Here is a 26,718-nt window from a genome sequence, read left to right on the forward strand (position 1 = left end):
CTTCTTCTTTCTTCTGTCTATGTCACCCAATCTTGCAGTGTGCAGTAACCGTAAAAAACGAAAGCTAATCTTACTGCACATGCGTCAGATTGGCAGTTTTTTAATGCCTGGAAAAGCCCTTTGGGCAAGTGCAGAAGGAGCAGCCCGAAGCCTTCTGTAATATGTGATATAGGCATCCGAGAAAGCTCTGCCCTCCCATTCAAACTTTATCACCGCAGTGGTAAAGACAGAAGGGGAGGGGCTTCCCCTTTTTTGAAAAAAGTTATTAAGGGGGATAAAACAAACACATTTTTACTTTGTATAAAAAAGATTATCAAACAATTGTGGTGATAGGTCTACTAAATGAATGTTCCATGGTTAACTGGCTGCACAGGGCTAGAGATGGCCAAATGACCTGCAGGACCAAATCAAACTAAGTGCTAACCATACCTCTCTACAACTCCTAAATGCTATTAGGAATATAAAGCTCAGCAATCAGATTGATGTTATAAAATCAACCTTGGCAGCTTTTGTGACCCATCAAGTAAAGCAAAATATTCTTTGAAATGTATTACAAATGTGAACCTCTATGTTTTCCTAACAGATCACTAAAAAAAGTCTGTAAAATGAAATATGTTTTGATAGGTTGCATTAGTGTTTTATTGGACAGGATAATATTTATAGGACTTTTTATGTTGCCATAATTCTACTGTACAATTCTGCAGTGAACAGTGTGACTTATTGGTTGGCGGGATTTATGCAATTGGATATAATGCACCTAGATACTTTTTGGCTGCAGGGCCTATTTGTTCCAACAAGCATAAAAGTGAAGCTGTCATTTCCTCACAAAACCCCATCAACATTAACTCCAGAATTGTCAAGTGGAATGTGAGTTAAGTGCCGGAATATTTCTTCCTGATATTTCTTGCTAATGGTATGGACACCTTTGTTTTTTCTATAAAGGGCCAAGCATACATTTTAAGTTAAAGTAGAACAATGTACTGTATCTGATCTTTATTATGAATTCAACTACTAAATTCCTCTAACCCCCTTTAAAATGATTTTAACAAAAAAAAGCCTTTTGATTCAAAAAGCTGCAGTCACATGATGCTCCAGCCCCGATCTTTCCTTCCTTTTAAATCCAGTGAGGCCCTTCTTTGGGTTCCGGGGCCCCGAAAGAAAGATCCATGATATAGACACCTTCCTTTGCAGGCCAGTAGGGTGGCCTTTTATTGAACAGAGAAGAAGACCAAGACCATGGGGAACTGGCTGGCACAGCCATATCTGCAGCACTGGATCAATCTTGTAACATCATCTTGCCAGATTTGCATCAATAAAAGAATATGGTGCTGTCCAAACAGATGTAGACCTATGTACTTGAGTAATCTAGTAGTCAGAGGGGGATGGCATGGTGCAAAATCAAGAAGGTCGTGTAGATCAACAGCATATTACGAACTGGTGATCGAAAAGACCGCCTTGCAAATTTCTCAGGGTGCTAGATGTTCCCTATAGGATAGAAAATCACAAACTAGGTTCTCCTTAAACTGAAACAGTCAACTTAGTGTTAACGCTAATCTTTAGCATATACTTAACCTATCCCCTTGAATGAGTCCTTTAGGGGATTTATATTGTTTTGTATACATTTTTCATTAAGCTGATAGAATATAACAAATGGATTGATACTACATTTCCATCCAGGGCCATCTGAAACAAAAACAGCTTTTATACCAAAAAAATGGTCAAGCCCAAATTTTTTTTATCCATAACTGAATAAATCAATGAAGAGTCCTCTCACCAACTCCTTCTTTCTTTTACATATCCAAAAAAACTTTCAATATAGATGGAACAGATAGTCTTTGCAATGACAAAGACATATGAGCACACAGATTTAAATGTATATATGTGAAATTATTATTTTTTATCTTTTACATAAACATAAAAGGTAAAAAACAGTACTTGTGAACATATATAAGTGTTAAAAAAGATTTTCATAAAACAATATGATAGGTTTGAGAAAATGTTGAGTCTGTATTGGTTCCAAATTCAGGTTTACATTTTCTGTCTGGTCAGTTCACATCCCGTCTTTGTGTTCTATTTCTGTTCTTTGTATTTTGGTTTATATTGTATTTTCTTTATTATTGCTGTCATATATATCAGTTTTTTTTCCTCTTTTTTTTGGAAAATTCTCAATGAAAGATAGATTGGCAAAAAAAGGAATGAATAAAAACTAATAAAAATGAATAAAAAAAAAAACTGACCCCAAAAATTTATTTTTCACCTTTACCTCCTTGTCTCCCAACACTGGAAACTTAAAATCTTTACCCCAGCATTGAACATTCTACTTCCTCCCCAACACTACACACTTCACATCCATTCCAACATCTAACTTATCTTCTAAAAGATTTTTATTTTTATATCCTAGGGGACATTTTTTAGGGAGCAAAGATATTCCTTTTCATTATTATATTCTGCCGTTAAGCAGAAATAGAAAACATCTAACCTATCTTCTAAAGGATAAATATACCTTAAATACAAACAGGTAAAGAAACCCCTTGATTCCTGACCCTAACAACAACCCAACACAGTCCCTAGATCAAATCCTAACACACAACAAACCCTTAGCTATCTGTATTCGCTTTGACTGAGCCATGAAAAGCTATGCTGAATCCTTACAGTTCTGCACTGAAAGATACCAGAGCCAAGGGGACGTTGGTAACTACTCATCCAGATATCTCAGCTGGTGCACAGATGATAAAGGGAATGTAATATAAGGAAGTCTAAAACTGAGCTTCTGTGCGCCTGATAAATTATTTTGAATAGACTGAATGTTTCCCTCAACTCAAAATACAGCGTCTAAAATACATTGCTCTCATTTGTGAGAATAGACTGTGTTTATAATTTAGACAGGAATTTCACATCCTTTATTTTAAATCAGCAGTATTTTCCCAAACTTTCCCTACTGTTGTGTTAAAAATGTTTTGTAAGGTAATGGAGAACTGCTAGAGTGTATATACAGCCCATCACCAATAAAAAATTAAATCTCATGTAAGCTTTTAGTTACCTTGGGTCATGAAAAAACAAAACAAAAAAAACAAAACTGGCCCTTGAACCCCCTTGATCCAACCACTTAGGAATAGAGGTCCTCAGTGTGGTATGGGGCTGCCGGTAAGGGTGTCAGCTCAAATGTCTCTTAAGTTTTGCTCCTGGATTATTACCATATCACATTTTCTTTCAATGGAGACTACAAAGGGGGGATGTACATTATGTTGTCACCCTCAGCAAATCTACCCTAAAATATGCCTTGCAGCCATTTGTAGAACCTATAGATCTAAGCAGGACATTGCTTGCACCAAATGATAAAAATGGTGAATAATAATAAATGATAAAAAAGGTAAAACAAATAGAAATCATTATTATTACACAGTGCTTGAGAAATCTAGTACAGGTAGTCCCAGGTTATATACGAGATAGGGACTGTACCCGGTTGTTCTGAGGATGAATTTGTATGTATGTCGGAACAGATATTGTACGTTATTTTAATAAATGCAATTTGGACAGATGTTTGTCTAAACATATTTTTAGGCAGCGTGGTGTCAGTAACTGTATAAAATCCTCTCTGTGAGTTAATAATAAAAAAAACTTTATGGAGCTCAGACATTCATTATCTTCCAGAGCAAGCTGAGCTTTGATATGCAAAAATAAACAACTGCAGAGTTTGTCTTGATCATTAAAAAGTTAAAAGAGGTTGCAGAAGAGCTCAGCCCTTAAGATCACCCACAGCAAAAAGATTTAGCAAAAGTTTTCTTCTGCAAGTCATGTGAACCCCCCCCCATCAAGCCTCCGCCCAGCACACAAGCAGCAGGGAAGCCCCATTCGTATCTAGGAGTCGTCCATACGTTGGATGTCCTTAACTCGGGGACTAGCTGTATTCATTCTGCTAGTATTTACATCTCATTTTAGGTGTATGTATAGACCAAACTTTGATAAAGAGGGAAAGGGTACCATTGGAAACTGTCTCATGTTACTACGGCATTTAACGTTCCATGAAGTACAGCCCAGAAAGTCTTTACATGTTGTCATCTATCCTTGCATACTACTGAGTCACGCTTAAGTACAAAGGATTTAACCTCTAACAAATGTGATGATTCCCACTAATCAAATGGAACTACACCGCAGCATTCCAAGTTATTGTCCCCTGGAGAGGTTTGTGAGATTGTGCTAAACCACATCAGACAGTTTAGTATTTTATGTATTTGTGTATTCACATTTCCCTCTGGTCATCTGTTCAGATCTCATCAGTCAAAGCCATATATATTGAAATTCCTTATTAACAAATCTTTGTATGAAAACATGTTTATGATTGTTTGTTGGCTTTTATACTAAAAAATTATGGGAGGTCCTATACAAATATCAACACGCTTAAGGATTTTAATAGTTAAATTTAAAGTTTGGAAGATGGAGAATGCCTGCTTCTATTGAAAACTTCCCACATATGAGTTTTTCTACCGTCAAGTAGGGATAAGAAGCATATGAGCCTCAGTGGTCTTGTTGATGTTACTTTTGCTCTAAACTTGCTCTAAACTGCCAGTACAGGCTCTTTTTTTGGGTAAAGTTTTGGATTTTATTTTACTTATGTTATATTAATATTATTTCAGTTATTATGAGCTGCTTTTTATGTTCACTTAAATTCCTATACCAGTGATACCCAGGGCATTGCTGTAACCTGAAGTTTTTGTTTCCTTTTCTTAAGAATGCCTTCTGTGGCTCAGCCAAGTTGTCCTCAATTTAATGTCACTCCGCCTTGCCTGGATTTGCTTGCAATTGCAAATTTTGGGAAGCAGGTCCTTAGATTCATTCATGCACCCAGTATTTCAAAGAAAAGAACAGGTACGCCGATGCATCACATGGAGCTTCAATAGGAACACATAAACATGGGCTATTTTGGGGATGTTGCCACATATCTGATGTCATCTACGATAGATCCAAAATAATGGTTGTTGAGTGTCCAAGTAATTATGTTTTTAGAAAACTAATTTTGTGATACTTACGTATCGCCTATACGCCTGCTACCAACAATTGTAGGCTTTTATTTTTTTTTTCCTTTCCTCCTTTCCTCATTTCTTGATAAAGGTTTCCTTTCTTGATAAAGGTTAAGGCTGCGAAACGCATTGAAATTGTTTGTGGGCTCTTTAGAATATCAATAATAAGGAAGTGTTATTTCCTGTGCATCTCATACAATTTACCACAAAAAGAGCCATAAAGTATACATATATACATTTATATATTGATCCAGGTAGCTTAACCACTAAACATACACCTTGCCTTTAATTCCTTTTTTTCTCATTTTCCAGTGCAGTGAACAGAGAGAAAGTTTAATGTACATTATCTTAAAATAACTAGAAACCTACAAAGTGCTTTGACAACAATAATCTAAATTTCAATTTCTTGCTATAGGTTGCAGTGTAACCCAATGGTCTTTATGCTAAAAGCCCAATTATATCTTACAGCTTTGAAATATGATTCCTGCAATCTGGTTTTTAATCTAACTTGCTAGTTTAAATTCATGTAAGATTTAGAATCATGCTTGGTAAAACTGAAAAAAAATATTTTTGCTGTAGTGTGTTGCACTGCAAGCTAAACCAAAACAGCTTAAATCAGAACTCTCACCACATTTTTACTATTATATAAAAGGGTGTTTTTTTATTTGTTTAAATAGCATTTTATTTTACATTTTTTGGGAAGGATCCCTCCCTCTGTCTTTACCACCACGGATACTTGTGTCACATATCCCAGGAGGCTGCTCCTTCTGTGCATGATCCAGATCAGACATGTCATCAGGGGTTTTACTATTATGTAAAAAAAAGTGCCAATCTCATACATGAGCAGTTAGGGAACATTAGGTAAGACTGATCACCTGATTTTGCGCCCGTGCAGTGTGGGATCAGGTGACATGGGAAGAACCCAGAAGAAAGATGACGGTGGCGCTGGAGAGAAGGCAAGCACCGGAAAGAAGAAGGAAGCCGACTCAGTGTGGGAATCTTGTCTTTAGTAAACATAAATTATTATTTTTTTTATAAAAGTTCTGCTTTAGCAATGACAATGTTCACAGCTCAAAAATTAGGGTAACACTCAATCAAAACAGTATAATGCCAAGTTAAAAACACTTCTGGAATTTTAATCTGTCTAGTTAGGAATTGTACACCTGACTTGGTGTAAATTAAAGCAAGACCAGATGGAGGAGAGGCAATAGCAAGGCAATCCCCAAATGGTTTTACAATTTCTCTATTTTTCATGAGTGTTCACCAGTCTTGCATTTTGCTAGTGTCCTTGTCACTGTTACTGTACAATGGCATGAAGTGGTAGCTGCAGCCCACTCGGGATGCATAGCTAGTACAGATCTTCCAGAATAGCACATACATCGTGCTATCATGAGAAGGTTTGCTGTGTCTCCCAACACAGTCTGAAGAGCATGGAGGATACACCAGGAGACTGGCCTTTACACAAGTAGAACTGGACAAGTTTATGGAAGGGCAACAACTCAGTAGCAGGTCGGGCATCTGCCTCTTGCAAGGAAAGAGGAGCACTGCCAGAAGAGTTATGCATGATGACCTATAGATGACTATTTGTGTGTATGTTTCTGACTAAGTGGTCAGAAAAAGGTTCCTTGAGAGTGAAATGTGGCCCAACGTCTTGTAGTGTCTTGTAGCTTGGCATCATCCAGTTCAATTGGCATTTGGCATAGAACACCAGAATTGGCAGATTCGTCATTGACACCCCATCCTCGTAAAAGATAGGAGTACATTCACAATTAGTATGTGATAGGATGAAGGAGTCTGGAGGTGCTATAGAGAGCATTATGCTGCCTGAAACATCATCCAGCCTAGCCTTAATTCACTAAAAGCCCTGATACTGTCCACTGTCTCATCAGAAATATATCCAGACATTGTCAGGAGTGCATACAAGCATTTTGGGGCCATACGCATTACTGAGCCACATTATATGATCAAAATTAGTGATGGAATTAACACAAATTAGATTATCGTGTGATTTCAGATTTGTACTGATTTTGATTTCCATTAACCATTTCTATGTAACTTTGTTCTCAATAGATTATGTGTGTAACAACAAATATTTTCTACTGAAATATTTGTAAAACAAATTTTTCAATCTTAATATCCAATATCCTTTAGGTTGATTTATGACTAGTGATGATTGAGTGTTGGTGGATTTGTCCGATTGTATACAAATGTATTATATTGTTTAGACCAAGGGTGCCCAATCTTTGGCTCGCGGAGCTAGCAGATCCGACCATCTCCTCATTCCCCCTCTGCTTGTTGCCTTGCTGGGGATGTTCCTCTATGAGATTGTGCTGCCAAGAGAGGGAGAGACTTGGCGTGTACTATAGACCTGGCAATCAACTGAGTGTCAGAAATGCAAATTTTTCAGGGTACACAGGGGACCCTGACAACCATTACTAAACCACATTTCAGCCCAAAACATAACAAATTGCCAGATATGGGGTCACATAAAATTCTAATAACAAGCAGGGATATTTTCTCATTAAAGGGGGCTATTTCAAGACTTTTGTCCCCAATTGAGCTTGCTTGTTAGGGACCCCAGGATCCCTCTTCAATGGCAAAGATCATTAGGGTACTGTCAATTCGCTCTGTGTTGTGGTGCCCCAAATATATACTTGCTCGTTCACAAAACTTTCAGACTGCATTTAGACTGACGGTGAGGTTGCGGTGCAGCTACCCCTTTCTCATGCCATGGAACCCTGGCTTAGAGGGAGACGCTCAGTCCCACTCAGTGACCTGGAGTCAAATCTGTTACACATAGCTGACCACTTACCTTCTGTGACCCTCAATTTCTCTGGAACAGTGAGAGACAGTAGAAATGCCTCTTGTCCCCCCCTTCAATAAAATGTTATATCCATCATATCACACTACCTTGTCACACATAGCTATCACTTTACTCTCTATGAATTCCAATTTCTCTGTAAGATAAAGGAAATGTAACTGCAAGTGGTGGACTCTTGTGGCTAACCCCCTAAAACTTCATCACTACGGCACCATCACAAGATAAGAAAAATTACATCTGTCATGCCATGCTTCCCTGTCACACATAGCTGGCCACTTTCCTTCTGTGAACCCTTATTTCACAGGAACCGGGAGACCTGAAGATGTAGTAAGAACATGTCCCCCTTGGCTATCATCCACATGAATTGCATTTCTCCGGAAGTATCCATTGCAGAGATTTTGGGGTACAAAGCATGTTAGTGACCCCCTAAGACAGGACATATTGTATGGTCTAGTTTCTGCTCCTTGGTACAGGAATGGTAAGCAAGGAGCAATATATGACTGGCCAGCGCTGTATGATAGCTTTAGTTTTGTATCTTTCATTATTAAAATGCTGTATTAATAAAATAAGCATCAAATGGTAAAATTCTTGATTTGTCATTTCCCTTGTATGGTACTGTAACTAGAAACAATTCATTTTAATTTAATTTTAAATTAAAACTTAAGTTCTAGTTTAAACATACATCTTTAATATTTGTTTGCATTGTGGCCGGCCAGTTTTATTTCAATGTAAACAGTGGCCCCCAGATGAAAAAAGGTTGGGAATCATTGGTTTAGACAGTCCCTTTATTACCTTGGTTTGAGCAAAGGTAAAGTGGTTACAATAGGTAATGTGTGTAATTAACTGAAAGGTGGCCGCACACTGCAAACTTCAGATATTATCAACTACTTTTAACCAGTTGTAATGACAACCAAAGGGTGGTAATGCAGACACTGGATGAAAGAGCCTGGAAGTGATTGTATGTGTGGGCATTATTACACTTTTACGACTCGGATTTACCTATTTCTAAAAAGATCTTCATTAAATAAATCCTATTTTTAAAAAAAAAAATCCTCCTGATCATTTATTCCCTGCAAAGGCAGTGCATAGAGTGAGGACCTATACATGCCGCAGTTGGAATGCTTGTTTTAGACAGGTATTAATTTAATGTTCTGGAATGCTCATCATAGCATGTTCTGAGCCTCATCATCTACAATACTCTTCACTGATAACGGAGACGGGTTTCTTGACATAACACACTATGACAATCTGAACTGCACTACACTCACCAGAGAACACTAGACGAAAAAACATTGGCCTTTATAGATTGACCCTGTTATATCAGATACAGATAAAAACCCAATGACATCCAGCATTCATGGGAATAATACATTTACATCAGCAAATTGAGCGTTTAACAGTTTCCCATTACAACACATTAGTCCTGGTTCATCAAGCTGTGGTATCACTTAAGGTGTTTTAAGAAGCGCTTAAGGCATTGTAAAAGGACATAGGATAATATATATTGAAAGACCACTTTAGAATGCCTTAAACAGACTCTGTCTCAGGGATAAGGAGGGGCAATTTAATGGCCAAATATAAGCAAACGCTTTGGCACGTCCTGAATGTTTGTTTTTTAGACTGGAAAAACCCCTATTTGACTTATTTTAATTGTGAAATTAAAATAGATAGCTCAAACCCCGGGAGTCATTTGTTAAACTTATTTAGAAGCCTGTCTCTTCTTTTTTTCTAAATAGCAATAAGCAATAGGAAATTTTGATAATTTGCTGGATTGTGAACATAATTAATTAATCAGTTAAAATTAAACTTTATAGTTTTAGAAATGTAATGCTACCGTTATGTATAGTAGGTCTGTAGGTAGCAGTTGGAGACAGTCCCAAGACAGCAGATAATAATATATGAATTTCATTTCAATGGATAAGTTTATTTCATGCCCTCTGACTTCTAGGACTGCTTAGTGTCCTTTTCATTTTTCTGTGTCTACCCCCCGCCTGGATGACTATGCATCTTGTCCTCTATCTTAGTCTTATCTATTGTATCTGTCTGAAACTTTAGCTATGTGCATACATTCTTGCCCAAGATGAAAACTCATTCTCATCTTGGGGTGGAAATGTGTTCAGCAATACCCCGACATCATTCATCAAACTGCCATGGTGGATTGATAAATGAGTGATGAGGAACAACCACTGTGCTACTCACTCATCCTCTCCCCTCCCCATTGAACAGAACATCCCTATATGTGCAGAACAGGTTCATTCATCTATTACTACAATCATGTAATATAATTTCCAGTCATCTGACGTCCATCGGATATCTGTGTGAGGCTTTAGGCTTCCTTGCTCGTATCACTGCCCTCACTTAGTATGTCAAGTCCATCTCCTTCCTGGATTATATATAAATAATATATATATATACACATATATATATATTTATATATATATATAATATATATATTGCCCTCCACATCTGCTGCTCTTGTCTAACAAGCTGGACATACTTATGTTCCTTTTGTTTTTTTGCTACTTGGTTTGGGGAATAATTGTGGGAAGAACAACCCTACATCAAGATTTGGAGCTTGCACAGAGCGGAGGAACCTCCCATGTGATACCAGTGGGTGCCTGGACCAGTGGGTACCAGTTTCACATGCTACTGGTTGGGTCAATAATAAAATGATCCTTTTGCTTTCCCCATACAAAAGTCTGCTTTAACCATACTGCTTGTCCTATCCCGAAAATACAGCTCCAAATCCATCTACTTTGCACGTTTTATTAATAGGTTTGAAAAAGGTGGTTTGATCACATTTGTTTGGAAACTAATATAGTAAAAGTTTAGTTTCCCTTGTAAACATTCCTAAAAGTATGTGACTTATGAATATGGTTGCACTGAAAATTTGAATGTGGTTTATAAGGTGACACATCAGGTAGTAAAGTAACAGAGAATACACAGACAGATGAAGCAATGTGTCCCAGATGAAGAATAAATTCCTACTTTTATTGTTAAGTAAACTCACAATAAACGCACTGGCTGTAAAATGTTGGCTGCTTTTTATGTACTTTAAACGTGACATTAATTTTATTTCTTCCAAGTTGTAATATTTTAATAATGCAATCAATTTAATGTAGATTCATGTTTTTGTTTTGTTTAAGCAGCTGTAAAATGCATATTATTCTACAAAAGCACACAGTGTGATCTGATATTACTGAAATATAGTGCACTGACTTTGCCAATGATGCTTTTAAAATTATTTGTCTATTAAGTTGTGTCTATTCCAACAAGAGAGCTTTAATTATTTAAAACATTTATTTTGGGCTTGTTTACCAAAATGTTTAAAGTGCAATAACCCATGGCAATTGGATTGGATTTTAGTAATCTGAAATTGTACGATAGCAGTCTGAAATTTGTTTAGATGGTAGCAGTACATTTACTTAGCATATACTCATTAAAGCTCCCTACATCTTTGGATAGAATGCAAGAAGACTATAACAATTAATGACTTCCTCTATACAAATTTCCAATGGGCCACATCCCATAATAGTAGAAACACTAGAAAGAGAGAAGAACAGATTTTGGAACTTTTGAGGACAAATTCAATCCAAGTAAGGCTTAGTCTACACGGACTGTTTCCCCGGCATTTAACCTGAAGCTTTTAAAGCCCATGTTTGAAATCCTTCAGGCACGTATTTGAGCTTTATCTTAAACATTGCTTGTTTAACATTGCTTAAAATGCAGGATAAACGCAGGAAAACTCAATGGAGGTTTTTCAATCGTTTTAAAGCTTTTTTATGAAAGCTTCCATTGAAAACAATGGGGGCTTTTAAAAACGTTTTTAGCAGGTCTTTGGAATCTGGAAGCCCCCTTTAATAAGGAGACTCACAGATCTCCACCACCCCACCCTGGGGAATGAGTAGAGGGGTACCTAAAACCCCTTACTCATTCCCTGAAAGGGTTAAAATATGTGTAGAAAATTGGAGGAGGCTTTAACGTTAAATTAGTTTATTAAATGTGTGTGTGTTTGAGTAACTAAACTTCTTTTTCTGGTTCTCCCAATGACAGGATGATTTACATGGCTGCATTCATGACATGAGAACAGCCGTGGGACTCCTCCTGACAGTGAGGGATTGCAGGGCACTAGGGGTTAAATGAGGACAAGGCTCTCCTTTCACCCCTAGTGCTCTGTGATTGGCTGAGGTTTTACATTTCTCAGCCATTCAGCTCTTGACTTGATTGGGGAGACTTGTGCCCATTCATCTCTAGTGCTCTGTGATTGGCTGAGAAATAGGAAACCCTGATGACAGCTCAAGCGTCATCAGGAGCTGTAGTATGTACTGCAGATACAGAACACGTCACAGCTTCTCTGATATTCTCTAATGAGGGGAGCGTAGCTGTCAGCATAGGAAAGGGATATCCTGATGATGCTTGAGCTGTCATCAGGGTTTCCTATTTCTCAGCCAATCACAGAGCACTAGAGATGAATGGGCACAAGGCTCCCCATCCAAGTCTAGTGCTGAATAGCTGAGAAATGTAAAACCTCAGCCAATCACAGAGCACTAGGGGTGAATGGAGAGCCTTGTCCTCATTTAGCCCCTAGTGCCCTGCGATTTCTCACTGTCAGGAGGAGTCCCATGGCTGTGCTCATGTCATGATTGCAGCCATGGAAATCATCCTGTCATTGGTATAACCTGTAAAAAAAAAGTTTAGTTACACAGACACACGCATTTAATAAAATAATTTATTATTATTATTTAAAAACTTTCAGGGAATGAGAAGGGGATTTATGTACCCCTGTACTCATTCCCTGAAAGGGTTAAAAGTAAAACTTTTATAAACGCTTATGTAAAATCGCGGCAATTCGCGTCATAGGCTTTTATAAAAGTTTTTTTAGCGTTTTAAAGTTAAGCTTTAAAACACTTGTAAAAGTGCATAAAATGCATATAAATGTAGTAGGAACGTTTATATGCGTTTTTAAAACCGTTCATGTAGACCCAGCCTAAGATATCACTTTAAAAAACATTATTTTAATATCAAACATATAACAACCATTTTTTAACAATAAAAGCATATTATACAAGCAACATCTCCTGTGTGAACACCAAATTAATGGGTTACATGCTGTGGACGCGTTTTGCGGCAAGCATACTAAAGACTAACATTACTCCAAGATTTCATACACAATGAAAATAAACTTCCCCTCCACCCTTGTAATTCAGAATTATGATGAAATAACAGTAATAAAAGGCCTATCTACACATTTATTTAATAAAACGCAAACTAAGTTATTTAGGTCCTCATCTGGAGACGTTTGCATTAGTTGCTGCCGCTCTGCGCCCCCTTCTTTGTGCTTAACTGGTGAAATATCCTTTCAGCCATGAGATGTTGGGTCTGATATAGGCAGCTTTGTAAGTTTATGTATATATATAGCCTATGTATATTGCTTGGTATATACTTACCAATGTACGAACTAATTTCTGGATCATATGGTAATATTGTAGATCTCCAGTATTTGTCCTGAAGAAGCGGATCCCAATAGTCCTCGAAACGCGTCAACAACATGTAACCCATTAATTTGGTGTTCACACAGGAGATGTTGCTTGTAAAATATGCTTTTAAATTACAGATTTTATACTACAAGTTGTAGTGTAGTGGTTGTCTTTCTTATAATTCCTCCTGTCCTCTTTTCTTTCTTTTTCCACTTCTATGTGACTCTTTATGATGTTAACATACAGGTTGTGTCTATTATATTTTATCTATGGGTCCCATTTGTTGATTGGGTGTTCTATTAATGTTCTCTTTGTCAAATATTGTTTTACTCCTGGTTGTTCTCTCTTGGGACTGGATCTTTGTTAAGTCTGTATTTATCCTTAAATTATTAAAACTTCATTAAACATATTGAAATACAAGTTGTGACTTTTAACATTCCTTCCATACAACTCTCCACGACTGTAATCCCAAACTCATATTGCACTCTGACAGGTCTCTTATGCTGGACAAACATACAAAAAATGATCAACGTTTTAACAATCTCTTGAAAACAACCTTTAGATATAAGAAAGATAGATTTGACCGGATTCAATTATAATTTTTAATTTTCCACTAGGATTGATTGCTCCTTTTTGCCTACAATACCTTCTACCCAAACTAGTATAGGGCTTTGTTTCTAAAACAGGGAATCTGCCTTTCTCTCAAATAAATCAATTACTGTCACTTACTTGAAAGACATGGACTTGGAAGATTCCCACCATGGAATGTCTTATCCCCTATTTTAGAAATAGAGCCCATAGTGTCCAATTGTTTTAATGTATCAGATAATAACAATTCTACATGTATATCAAGCAAAACATATTCAGAAAATGTCACACTTGTGCAAAGTGTGCAGCTTCTACATCCAGGAAATGATTAAAGAGAAAAAGTTTATCACATTTTTGGAGGCCTTCTATGTGTCAGAATATACTGTCATCTTGTTGGTATCAAGGTATAACACAGCACAATACAATTTATTAGTGCTGTTCTCTTCGTAACACAAAGATTATTGTACCAATGCATGCATTAAAACTGGGCATATCCTCAACTTCCTTTTTGTTTTGTTCCACATTATTTATGTCAGGAAAACAGCTAATGAGGATCCAGCTGACAGTCACAGCTGCTCCTCTGCTGGCAGGATGGCATATGCTAATGTTGTGTGAAGCTAGGAACAATCTCAGGGCAAACTTAATGCACTTGGCAGTCACAATCTAGATAAGGACATCCAGGGAAAGTCACCCTTCTATGCATATTTCATATAAAACTATAGATTCAGGACTATGATAATAGGAAAAATAAGTCTCTTGATCTAAATTGGTGGTTAAATTCTTATAGAGAGATTTAACACATTCCTAATTATTCCTTTCTTTTGTTTGTTACAGATGGACCAGTAACCGTTGGAATGAGTTTGGATATTGCCAGTATTGACACAATATCAGAAATTAACATGGTAAGCTGATGTTTAAAAGATTGTTTTAAGGGAGGGATTAGGGATTGTAATATTTATTTGGATGGTATATATGGAGTATATATTATATTTCAGTGGTCGCCAACCTTTTCGGATCTATGGACCACTAAATGCACAAACTCCGGACCACACATGCCGCATTTCACTCAAAGGGGAAGAAACTTCCCCCAGAGTGATGTCATAATGCCAGAACTCACCAACTCTCCCATCACAGGTCTGACCCTGCGATGGGAGAGTGGGCAGATTGTGTCCAGCGACAGCCCGCCCACCCCCCTGAGCCTACAATCTGTACGGGAGACATGGTCCACAGCTATGGCCAGAGCCGTGCACCACCAAAATTTTCTTGCGGACCACCGGTGGTGACCGCTTTTATATGCGACATGGCAGAAGCTGAATTGACACCTCCTGGTGTTGGACAGTAAACACCTACCATGTCACATTACATGGTAGGTGATCAGATTAAGGTGTTCACCATTACAAGAACATGTCCAGATTAATGTGAGTAAATAATAGGTAAACTAAGTAAAAATATCTACCCAATTTGTTTCTTTGTAATAACTAAGAAAGTTTTCCAAAAAACTTTATCCCTACTATAAGAAAGTATGCTGCCTTACATTATACTGCAATGCACGGCAATGCACAGTCACCAGTGTGGTGGTCTGTTGTGCTGCTGACGCCATTTATTACATTCCTTCTTTACACAAAATGGGCTTTAACAAAACGCACTGCAGAGCAATAAAAAGGCAACATCAGATGATTGCTTTCTATGCAATAAATGTCTGATGTCCACACCAGGCTTGATTTATTAAAGCTCTCCCAGACTGGAGAAGATAGACCAGGGGTTGGCAAACTTTTTGGACTACTAGGCCATTTCAGGAGGTCAAGAAGGCACACTAGGCAAAATAAACAAGGTGTCTAGGGAAAGGTTTTATCTAACCGTGACTGCAAGCGAGCAGCCTCAGTCTTCCCCTCATCCATGGTGTAGTCTCTGTACGCGTACATGTGCTTGGCATCAAAATGGCCCTTGAGATTCGACCGCTTGAAAGTGGTGTTGGTGTTGTTGCACACTAAACACAGGGCTTTGTTGCCGCGTTGGACAAAGAATAATGCGTCAGTCCATTCGCCACACCACGTTCCAGGTCAACCTTCCGGAGACTGGTAGCTGCCTGTTGCTTCTGCTCTTTAGGCATAGTAATTGGGGTTAACTCAATGATATTGCGGGAACTCACGATAACGCAACAATTCAATTAGGCCGGATCCAACAATAAATAACTAAGGGGACGTTAGGCCAGACTGAAATACTAGCTAGGCTGTATCTGGCCTAAAGGCCGGAGTTTGCCTACCTCTGGGATACACTATCATGGTTGAACCTAGGTGATCCAGGATTGAATCTGATCCAGGATTAAAAAAATTGCCAAATATTAGCAAATGGTTTATTAAATTTATTCCAGGTTTGCTGGATCACCTAGGTTCACCCATGATAGGCAATTTTCTCCAGAGTTTTAATAAAAATCAGCCCACTGTGTGAAGCACAGTAAACAGCACTGTATTGTATATAGTTGGAGTAAGGCCTCAGGGTCCCATTTTTTTTTTTTTTTTCAGGATTACACTGCTACCATCTTCCTGAGACAGCGCTGGACAGATGAAAGACTTGTCTTTGAAGGCAATAAAAGTTTAAGTCTAGATGGTCGTCTAGTGGAACTATTGTGGGTCCCTGATACATTTATAGTGGACTCCAAAAAGTCCTTTCTTCATGACATCACAGTGGAAAACCGCTTGATCCGGATTTACCCCAATGGAACGGTTCTTTATGCTTTAAGGTATGCAAAACAACCCTAAGTAAATTGGCCTTCATAGATCAACAATAGGGAACAATAGATAGATGGCCTATAAAATGACAGCAAGAACATTCTTATCTCGGCTGGAATATAAAATAGAAGTCTGAATACAAGTGTACATTATAGTGAGATATGCATTTTGTGTTTTGAACAATAATTCCAGATTGGCAGATTTGTATCTTGCATGGCCATACGACATTACCCTGTTATGAATAATTAGACCTTTTAATGCTATATGTGTCCAGTCTTCACCCTGGAATACCTGGAAAGGGGTAAGTCTAAGACAAGCTGTGCTTTCAGTAATGTAGTTGAAGCCAAGTAGAAGAGATATAGAGTTTGTAAATGTATCCTGAGGATCTCCATGTTATCTCCCCTTTTATTAAAAGCCAAATTGAAGTGTTAAAACTGTTTCTTATAGTGAGATCAATAGCTCAACATTTTAAGCCATTATACTGTTTTTATTTTGACTGGATTTATTTATGATATCAAGCAAATCCACCTATTTCCAGACATTCAACAAATTTGATAAAGCAGTACAGGGCATTCAGATAAGCGCTGTAAATATTATTTATTACACACTGTATTCAGTTATACCTGCAAGGAATATCCATTGTGCCCAATTATATACTGAAATGTGACTTATCTACAGCAGTTTGCAGGTGAAGAAGAAATGTTCAGACATTAAACTGCTGTCTGCATGAGCGACATACAAAATAGAGCAGTCATTCTCTCTGTATGTGTAAATAACCGATTTACCTGTTCCTGAGAACTTCTCACTGTAAAGACAGTTGTCACTCATAATAATAGCAAGCAATACCTGCAATATGTGCAGAGTCCTAATTATAGTTCTGGATCAAAATGTATTTTAATTTGAGACCTTGACCAGCACTTTTTTTTATCAGATAGAACAGGGAGGGGTTGAACTTTGACAGCTTTTTTGCAGTTTGTATCCCTGTCTTCTCATGTCCTATTGACAGCTTCAACAGGAAATTAGGTGATTTTTCTATAAAATACTTCTGCAGGGGGATTGGAAACATTTGACTTGGGGTTCAAAAACAACCAATTGGCCCCGTCATGGTAAGGAGAGATTTCTGTCGGTGCCATGAAAAGTATGTGAAGGTGCCTCAGGGATTGGTGACAATGATGAAAGTCTTGTTATACATATATGGTTTATTGTGACACAACTTTTCACATATGTAATAAAAAGTGTATTGTAAAGAAAAGATTAGAAACTTTGAGTCTGTAAAATATTATGGACTCACCGAAAAAAAAAACTTCATGCAATAACACAACCACAGGTGTAATTTGGCCCTCAATGTTCCCAAGAATAAGGCTAGGTACACACGTGCAATAATTATTGTTTGAAAACAAACGATTAACGATTTTTTCCGATTATTTTGAACAGTCGTATTCTGCACAACTCTGTATATGCTGTAACGATACGATCGTTCAAATATAATCCACCAATTATGTACACTCTAGGAACGTTCGTTAGAACGATCATTTGAACAATTGTGCAGGAAGTGACATGTACAGGAGAAAGTGTATCAGAGAACAATGCATGATCACTGAACGACTGTACACACAATAGATTATGAATGATCGTAGCCCAATCAGATCCGCCGGTGCAGTCGTTCGTTTCCAGCGAGATGCCTCATTCGGTGGCGTCGTTGTGTACTTTTTTTGTTAACAATTGTCGAAGGATCTTTCGTGGATCGTTTGTTTTAAACGACAATTATTACACGTGTGTACGCAGCCTAAGGAAAATAAGGTTCCTTTGATGTCAGAGCCAGTAGAAAGAAGAAATGGGAAAAGGACAATGGGATGATGTAGAGGGGTGGGTAATGGGGAAGAAATAAGAGAGGAATGCCTTTTTTTTCTGGAGTGACCATGGCATAAACCTGGTATTTTGCCCTACATCAGGAAAACACAGGTTTACTTTAACAAAAAAAGTGAACAAAAGGACAACTTTGGCAGCTTCATTGTTTCTATTCTCTATCCTATATATTTCCAAAATGTTGTTGCTGCCTGCACAAATCATTATAGAGTCAACCAGAAGAAGTCCTGATGTTCTTTATATACAGCCCCTCGTGCTGGGGACTCCATGGCAGATGCATGAGACTTTAGTTATGTCCATTAATTCCCTCCCTACATTTATCTTCCGATCTTCCACGCTTGCTCTAACAAGTGCCTATACTGTCTCATGCCATACTGTTTACACAAAAAATAAAGTGAAATTCTGCTGAGCTTTTCCCGCATGGCTGCTGGAACACAACTGTCAATCTCACAGAGTTTGGGGATCTCTCTGGTATGTTTTGGATCTCCTTCATTTTGTCAGATTCATTTGCACCACCTGAAAACTGTCAGCTGTTATTACCGTAGAGAAATACAAAGAAATATACATTTTGTGGAAGTTTCCTTCATGACAGGGAAAGTACACAGTCTTCCATCAGTATTGTAATTTAATATGGTGCATCGTCCCAGGTCAATTCAGTCAAGGTGATTTCTTTCTTGCAGAATAACGACTACTGTAGCATGCAGCATGGATTTAACAAAATATCCAATGGATAAACAAACCTGCACTCTGCAACTTGAAAGCTGTAAGCACTTATTTTTAATATAATAATATTGCTGCTAAATACAACAATGTTCAAAATATCCTTGCATAAGGAACTATATTGTGTTATACCTTAAAAACAAATACTTTTTTTTCATGTTTATGAACACTTTCTTTCCATGTATTGTGGAATGTTTTATTAGTCTTTGTATCTTTTTTTTATTATGGCTTATGTATGTTTTTAACATGATTTGAGTATGCTTGTTGTGAGGCTGTATGCAATATAAAACAGTAAAATTGTAGAAATAGATACAGTAAAATGCAGCATGTAGAAATGCACTTATAGTCGAGATTTTGATATTTGCAGATGCTGGAAAGGTAAACCACCTAATAGTGTCTTATTGATGAGATAGTTGCACTAGGAATGAGGTTCAATGCTACCTTGGGTTTAAGGTTATTTTTGTGAGGCTAATAATAGAATTTTAGCGTTATGTTATAAAGGGGAACTGATTGTCCATGTCAAGCTGACAAACTGCATAGGAAAAAGTGTAAAAAAAAAACCTTTTGCGGACTGACTGCTGGAATCCTGTCTCTCCATCCCCTGCATCAATTTAGCTGTATTCAGCCATTCACATTACCTTTGCAGCACAAAACTCAGCATTTGAGGTAGGTAACAACTCTAATAACAACTACCACTTGTAGCCAAGCAGTACTATGTATTCCCCTGGGACACTATCATTACAATTTCTCAATCAATCCTATGCAGTTATCACCTGCAACCCTTGTTCTAAAAACATTACGACCTCACCATACTATAAAGCAATGATCTCTTATCAATGTAGGTCTCTATGATTTCCCTTGAAGAAGTGGTAATGACAAAACGCCTCGGGATCTGAGCAGGTATTGCAGCAGTATTGACTATTCGATCATTGTAATTATAACTGCCTGCAATGTTTATGGTGTGTTCACCTTGAGTAGGTGAACTCAGTGTTCCTGCAAAGAGCTGTTCTTCTTTTTTCTTTCTTTGAATTTGTATATCTAGATACCAGGCTTGGCAAACTCATTACCATACTATCAATACAATTTAGGGACCCTACCCCTTATATTTCTCAATCGTTAGAAAACTGGAATTCAATTCTGGTTGTTTGGGCAATCATCTCCTTTTTTTTGTGGTATTTTATTATTGTGGCATTTTATTATGTGATTTAAGGTCAAGAGTTACCTGTAATTGGTGTCCCATCAACTATATGGTGCAAGGATTCCCTTTTTGATGGACTGGATGTGGTGAAGAGTTCCTTGTCCCTCAACAATGGGAGAAGGGTTCTCTGCAACTAATAAACACAAATCATTTATGTATACCCAAAAGTGTTAATCTTCAAGATTCCAGCACCATAAATCCAACAAAAACTGCTCTTTTGAAATCATGTGAACCACTGTTCACCAATAAAGTGAGCAACACCACCTAACCACCAGGCTTATTTTTAAAAACCTCTTAATCAAAGAGATTTGAGGATCATTAATCATGTAAAATGTTGTCCAATGTGGCCAACAAACAACCACAACAGGGTGGGTGGACGGGAAGCTTGCAGCTCAGTCCTCACTAATAGCTTTAAAAGGTAAATGTGGAAGAATTCATTACTGAATGTCAACTGTTCTACAGAAATCTTGGAATAACTATTGTATTATTTATATAGTTTTGGCTTCTATTTCAAATTGCATATATACAGTATGTCTAATAAACTTGATATCACACATATGGTTTGGAACTCATTAGAGACATGCCACAGTTTGACTGGGTAATTGGAAATTAAAGGGAAATTAGATGGAAAGCAAATGATGCCCTATATCCCAGAATAAGGAAACAACCCTATTGAACCCTCTGATCATTTTTAACTGATGCTTCTCTAGTATACTCACATTTAAATATTCAAATAACCAGCATATTTATCTGCAGTATGGAAGGTTTACTGAAAAAAAAACCCAGAGATGTATACAGGGAGTCCCATGGTTACATACAAAATAGGGACTGTAGGTTTGTTCTTAAGCTGAATTTGTATGTAAGTCGGAACAGGTACATTATTTTAGTAAAAGCAGAGGACAGATGTTTGGCAGCGTGTTGTTAGTTACTGTAGAAAATCCTCACCGAGAGTTAATTACAAACAAAGCAAAAGCAAACTTTATGGAGCCCAGACATTCATTAACTTCTGAGCAAGCTGTGCTTTGATATGCAAAAAGAAACAACTGCAGAGTTTGTCTTGGTCATTAAAGAGTTACAACATGTTGCAGAACAGCAAAAGACTTCTTTTTGAAGTCATGCAAACCACCCCTACCCCCATCAAGCCTGTGCCCTGCACAAAAACAAGCATGGAAGCACCGTTTGTATCTAGGAGTCGTCCATATGTCGGATATCCCTAACTTTTAAAGCACATCCTTGTCAGGAGATCCCTTTTTTCTCTGCTGCAAGTTAAGTTAAATAACACTTTTAGGTCTCATTCATTGCCATGTTTGCTTAAAGTGGAACGTTTCATTTGGGTGTGGGTGAGTTTTTGCCATAAATTGGCAAGTGTGTACAGCATACTTCCTAATTATGGCACACACTTACCTTTGTATTTGTCCACTGCAGTTCCCAATGCCACCATCTTCCCACCATGATTCTTCTCGTTCATTGGGCAGCCACTGATGATGAAACTCCTATCGCAAGCATCAATGTTTGTTCTTAGTGTTGTCACAAGTATATTCAGTCTTACTACATCTTTAGATCCATTACCCCGCACTTTTCTTGTGCTAGTCAATAACTGAACAGTAAAAGGAGAACCAGTAGACAGATCTCTATATCAACCAGTAAACTCATCTCTATATCACTCTGCTCTCCCTTTCTATCACATATTTCCTATTAGTTGAACACTGGAGCACAACTGATTGGGTCCATATGCCCCTCGGTGGTATTATTGCTGGCTGCGGATTGCCCAGCAAGTACAGTTGGTTGGCACAGTCTTTAAGTCTGAGCTGTGCTTTATGGGATTAAATAAGGATAATAATAAGTCAAATTCAGGTAGTCATACTATTTGCATTAAAAAAATAATGATATATGAATAAATACAGAGCTGCATTCATTTTTGTTTTTTATATTTACCTGGAGTTCTGCTAAAAAATGTTTTGTTTGATAGGGGCAGCATCTGTGTTTTTTGCCATCAGCCATCTCTCATGGATCAGTCCCTGTACTCTGTCAAATGAACTGTCGCCTCTCGCTCTCAGATACAATTTAGAGAGGGATACATAAAAAGCATTGCTATATAAAGTTCATAGATCCATATATAATTAATAACATCTAATAGTTATTTGACATAATGACTGATTTTCAGCCCTGAGCAGCCACAACTGACTAGTTCATAAAATATTTACAGCACACACTTAATTCAGAGATGAATTTGCTTTGTGGGAAAAAGTACCATTTACTATGACAAAAAATGAGTTGTTTAGGTCAAATGGCACATCAACCTACTTAACATACTCTTTAGGAGATGCCTTTAATTCAAACTCTGAATATAAACTCTGTACTGAGCTATGACAAGTACTTAACTTTTTGGTGACCATTGAAGCTTTAATGCCCAGGACAAATTTAGCAGGATTAGTATTCCTAATTTAATTTAACATTAACTCAAGTTAAGCAAAGAATACTAATCTTATGTAGGAGTCCCTTGTGCTGCCCATACAATCCACCAAGGCAAGACATCGGAATGTGTGCTATGGTATCTGGTACCAATATGTTAGCAGAAGATCCTTTAGGTCAGTGGTTGCCAACCTTTTGGACCTCGCGGACCACTAAATTTACGGGCTCCGGACTGCGCATGCGCAGGCAGTCGTGTGTCACTCAAAGAGTAAGAAACTTCCCCCAGAAAGAAATCATGATGCCAGAACCTGCCCACTCTCCCATCACAGGTCTGAGCCTGCCATGGAAGAGTGGGTGGGCTGTGTTCAGAGATACAATCCACCCACCACCCTGAGTCTGCAATGCATATGGGAGACATGGTTCGCGGCTCTTGTCGGTGCGCCCCCTCAGCAGGGTCCTTGTCCTGGAGGGGAGCACTGTCCAGAGCCGTGGACCACCAAAATTTTATCGCGGACCACTTTGGTGCCCACTGCTTTAGGTCACCTGGCCTCTGCTGGTCTGTTTTTTTTTTTCATACTGCATCATACTGCCTTTTTTCTTCATACACACACCCAACCCGGCATATAATCTAAAAACCCTGATTCATCAGATCAGGTCATCTAATTCCATTGCTCAAATCAGTCACTTATGTAGGCTCTTTTGAATGTTAATAGGGGTCAGCATTGAAACTCTGACTGGTCTGCAGTTTTTTATATCCATGACCATCTCTGTGTGGACAGACTTATTCTTCTCATTGCCAGAATCAAGATTTGAAGTAATTTGTGCTACTGTAGCTATTCTGTAGGATCAAACAGACATTCTAGGCCCCTATGAGCATCAGTAATTCTTGGGTATGTATGACCCTGTCTAAGGTTCCCAAGTTAATATTGCTTGATCAACTTTTTGGTAGGTACTAACAAAAACATACTAGGAACATCCCATAAGATCGACTGCTTTGGTAAAGCTCTGACCCAGATGTCTAGCCTTGACAATTTGGCCTTATCCTTGCCCATTTTACCTAATCCAACACACGACCTTCAAGAACTGACTCTTCACTTGCTGTCTGATATATTCAACTTCTTGGCAGGTATTATTGTAACAGAATATTATTCACTGCACCTATCAGTAGTTTAATGCTGTGGCTGATCAGTGTATATATGGATAGGCTGATCATTGTATATGAAAAACGTAGGGTTTGAACTAGTCAACACACTGCATCACTGTACAATTGTATCCTGGTAACTATTGTCATAGGGCAGGAAAGTTGCAGGAGATATTGCTAAGACTGTGAAAGATTCAAGTCACACGTGGATACTCAGTCAGAAGAAATGATGCGACCACCTCGGTGGGATAGGGTTATCCCTAGGTTATATGATATGATAGGTTAAGTATATTTTAATATATTAAGTATATACTGTACTCATTTACCACAGTCCATCAAAAAGCTATGTAACCCAAAGTTCAGGCATCAGTATTGTTCAAAGCAAAATGCAAGGAGCCAGTAATGTTTACAAACCTTGCATTCTAGTACTAATATCTCCAATACAGTGACATACAAAGTCCAGCTGTTCAAGGCACTTGAAAAGTTCATGTCCACTTACCAATAGCCTGTTAGTGGTGGTGCTAGTTTTAGCTTGCTCAGCAGTATCTGTTCTCCTGCATTGCACTGTGGTTTTTGCCACATGATTGGGGCAGGGCATAGACAAATATAGAGGAGGGCAATTTGGCACCTTCAGCAAAATGTGAAAAAAGCATTGCTGCATTATTAAGCCTGCTATTCATCTGGGGGCAGGGCTTTAAAATATTTTTTAAAAATGCTGTTTGAAATCTGGGAAAGAGCAGAATGATGGTCACTGGCACTGCATACTGTAGCAGGGGAGGAAGTAACAACCTTAAAGAGAAAACCTAACAAGTTACCTATATGAGCCATATATACATATATGCTGATCATATGCCCCCTTTACATTCCTCTGCTCAAGGTAAAATAAAATCAGTTAATCTAATCTTTCTTCATGGCTGAGCTGCTCATATTTTTTAGTTGCTCTTCCTTGCAGGGGGGGTGTGCAGGATGTTTTAATCTCTGCAGTCTATACCTGTGCAATCACTTGTACGTTAGAGAACTTATATAAGGCCTTATATATATATTAGACATATTCCTTTACATACAGTAGCTTGGTGTCATCTGCAGAAATGGTACTTTTGATCCTAATCTCTAAATATGTGAAAGTTAGGCGTACAAAGTGCAATGCTGATTTTTTGGGGAATGTTTATTATACTTTGTTTTGTCTTCCTTTTAAGTTACTCCAACATAAACAGAGGGCCAAAATTCCAGCCATTGTTCACAAGAGGGGTTTAGAGTACTGTATGTTCTATGGCGAAAGACCCTTTTACCTGTTATCTAATGGTAGTTTTTATTACTATCTTCCTTCCACAGGGGGCTACAACATTAATGACGTCATGTTCTACTGGACACGAGGAAACGACTCGGTGCGAGGTCTGAACACGCTTCGTCTTGCCCAATATACTGTAGAAGATCACTATACCTCCGTATCAGAAGCCGTATATGAAACTGGTAGGAACAGCAGTGTCATTCACACCGCATCAAACTTTTTTTATATCAAGCTGTGATGAGAACATCCTTAGTTGTCACAGCCTGAGGCATCCCTGGTCGGCTGCACCTGTCAGGCTTACAATTCACAACGTGCAGGGGGAGATGGAGCAAATCTAAACAAGTTTTACTTGCAAGTTGCAAATGGTTCTCATTTTCACATTTCATACTGTGCTCGCTGCCAAGATCGGGTGCAATGTACCATTGTCAAAGTGAAACCTTTATAAAAGTCAGAACACTGGAAACTGACAGGCTGCTGAAATCATTACAGAAATAATCAATTATAAAGACTCTGTCACTTTGCCCATTAAAGGAACAAGATCCACACTTGTGGATGCCACATCCACATCCTACTTTTAGTCACTTTCTGCCTGCTCCCCAACTGTCTGTATAAGGGCCAAATGCACAGGCAGAGTCAGATTTATATTTTTTAAACCTTTAGGCCTGGTACTATGTGTACCCCAAAACCACTTTGGACATTACAATACATATACTACAGGGGACACAGGTACTACATCTATATAGCCCATGCTGCCTTGTTCTGACAATATGTCTTATTCACTATTACCAGTCTTTAAAGTCTATGTCCTGCCATTTGTAGTTTCCTTTAGGAAGTTTCCTTCCTTAAGGGGGAACTGTTTGGCATATATCATGCATGCCTTACCATGCTGTTGGATGTGAGTGTGGTGTTTTGTTTCAGCTGCTCTTGGGTTGAACCACCATTGGTACCCATCCCTGTCTGTGGTGTTGGCTATTGGGCTTCCTTGAACTGCATATATCCAATGTCCAGATGGGCAGTTGCAGTCACTGCCATAACCCAGATAAGACATGGGACACAACTGGATCCCATTCATGCAGATTACTACATATACATCAGCACTCTAACTGGAGTTCTCGCTCTTCTCAGTGTAACATCTGACAAATATCTTGACAATAATGCCAGTGGGTAATTATGGCAAATATATGCAGTCCTTAACTGTGGGACTGCAGATTTAAAGTGGACTTGGACAGCTATCTGCTGCCTCTGGCAGCTGTGGTGCCCAAGACCATTGTCACGCACGGAGAGACAGGACCACTAGGGGGCGCTATGTCTTGCACGGAGGTGGTATGAGCCTTGAGAAGGGCCAAGGCGCAGAGTCTAAGCAGTAACCAGGTTTTTTTCAGAGCCTCTGATGGTGAGGATGTTGCACTGCTGGGTTACTGCCAGCTTGTGGTCCTTGGGCACACCAAGGTGGGCAAAGC

At 38.3% G+C, this 26,718-nt stretch overlaps 1 protein-coding gene across 2 annotated transcripts in view; it reads left to right on the forward strand.

The window, feature by feature from the left end:
• Positions 1–26,718, forward strand: part of GABRP (gamma-aminobutyric acid type A receptor subunit pi) — a 55,058-nt gene that overhangs the window by 15,725 nt on the left and 12,615 nt on the right. For both annotated transcript variants that reach the window (XM_072424232.1, XM_072424230.1), the window contains exons 4-7: positions 14,739–14,806; positions 16,427–16,644; positions 19,180–19,262; positions 25,303–25,440. In XM_072424232.1, coding sequence (XP_072280333.1) covers positions 14,739–14,806; positions 16,427–16,644; positions 19,180–19,262; positions 25,303–25,440 — 507 coding nt within the window. The remainder of the gene's footprint in view (positions 1–14,738; positions 14,807–16,426; positions 16,645–19,179; positions 19,263–25,302; positions 25,441–26,718) is intronic.

The sequence above is a fragment of the Pyxicephalus adspersus genome, chromosome 10 (genome assembly GCF_032062135.1).
Source record: "Pyxicephalus adspersus chromosome 10, UCB_Pads_2.0, whole genome shotgun sequence".
Classification (NCBI taxonomy): Eukaryota; Metazoa; Chordata; class Amphibia; order Anura; family Pyxicephalidae; genus Pyxicephalus; species Pyxicephalus adspersus.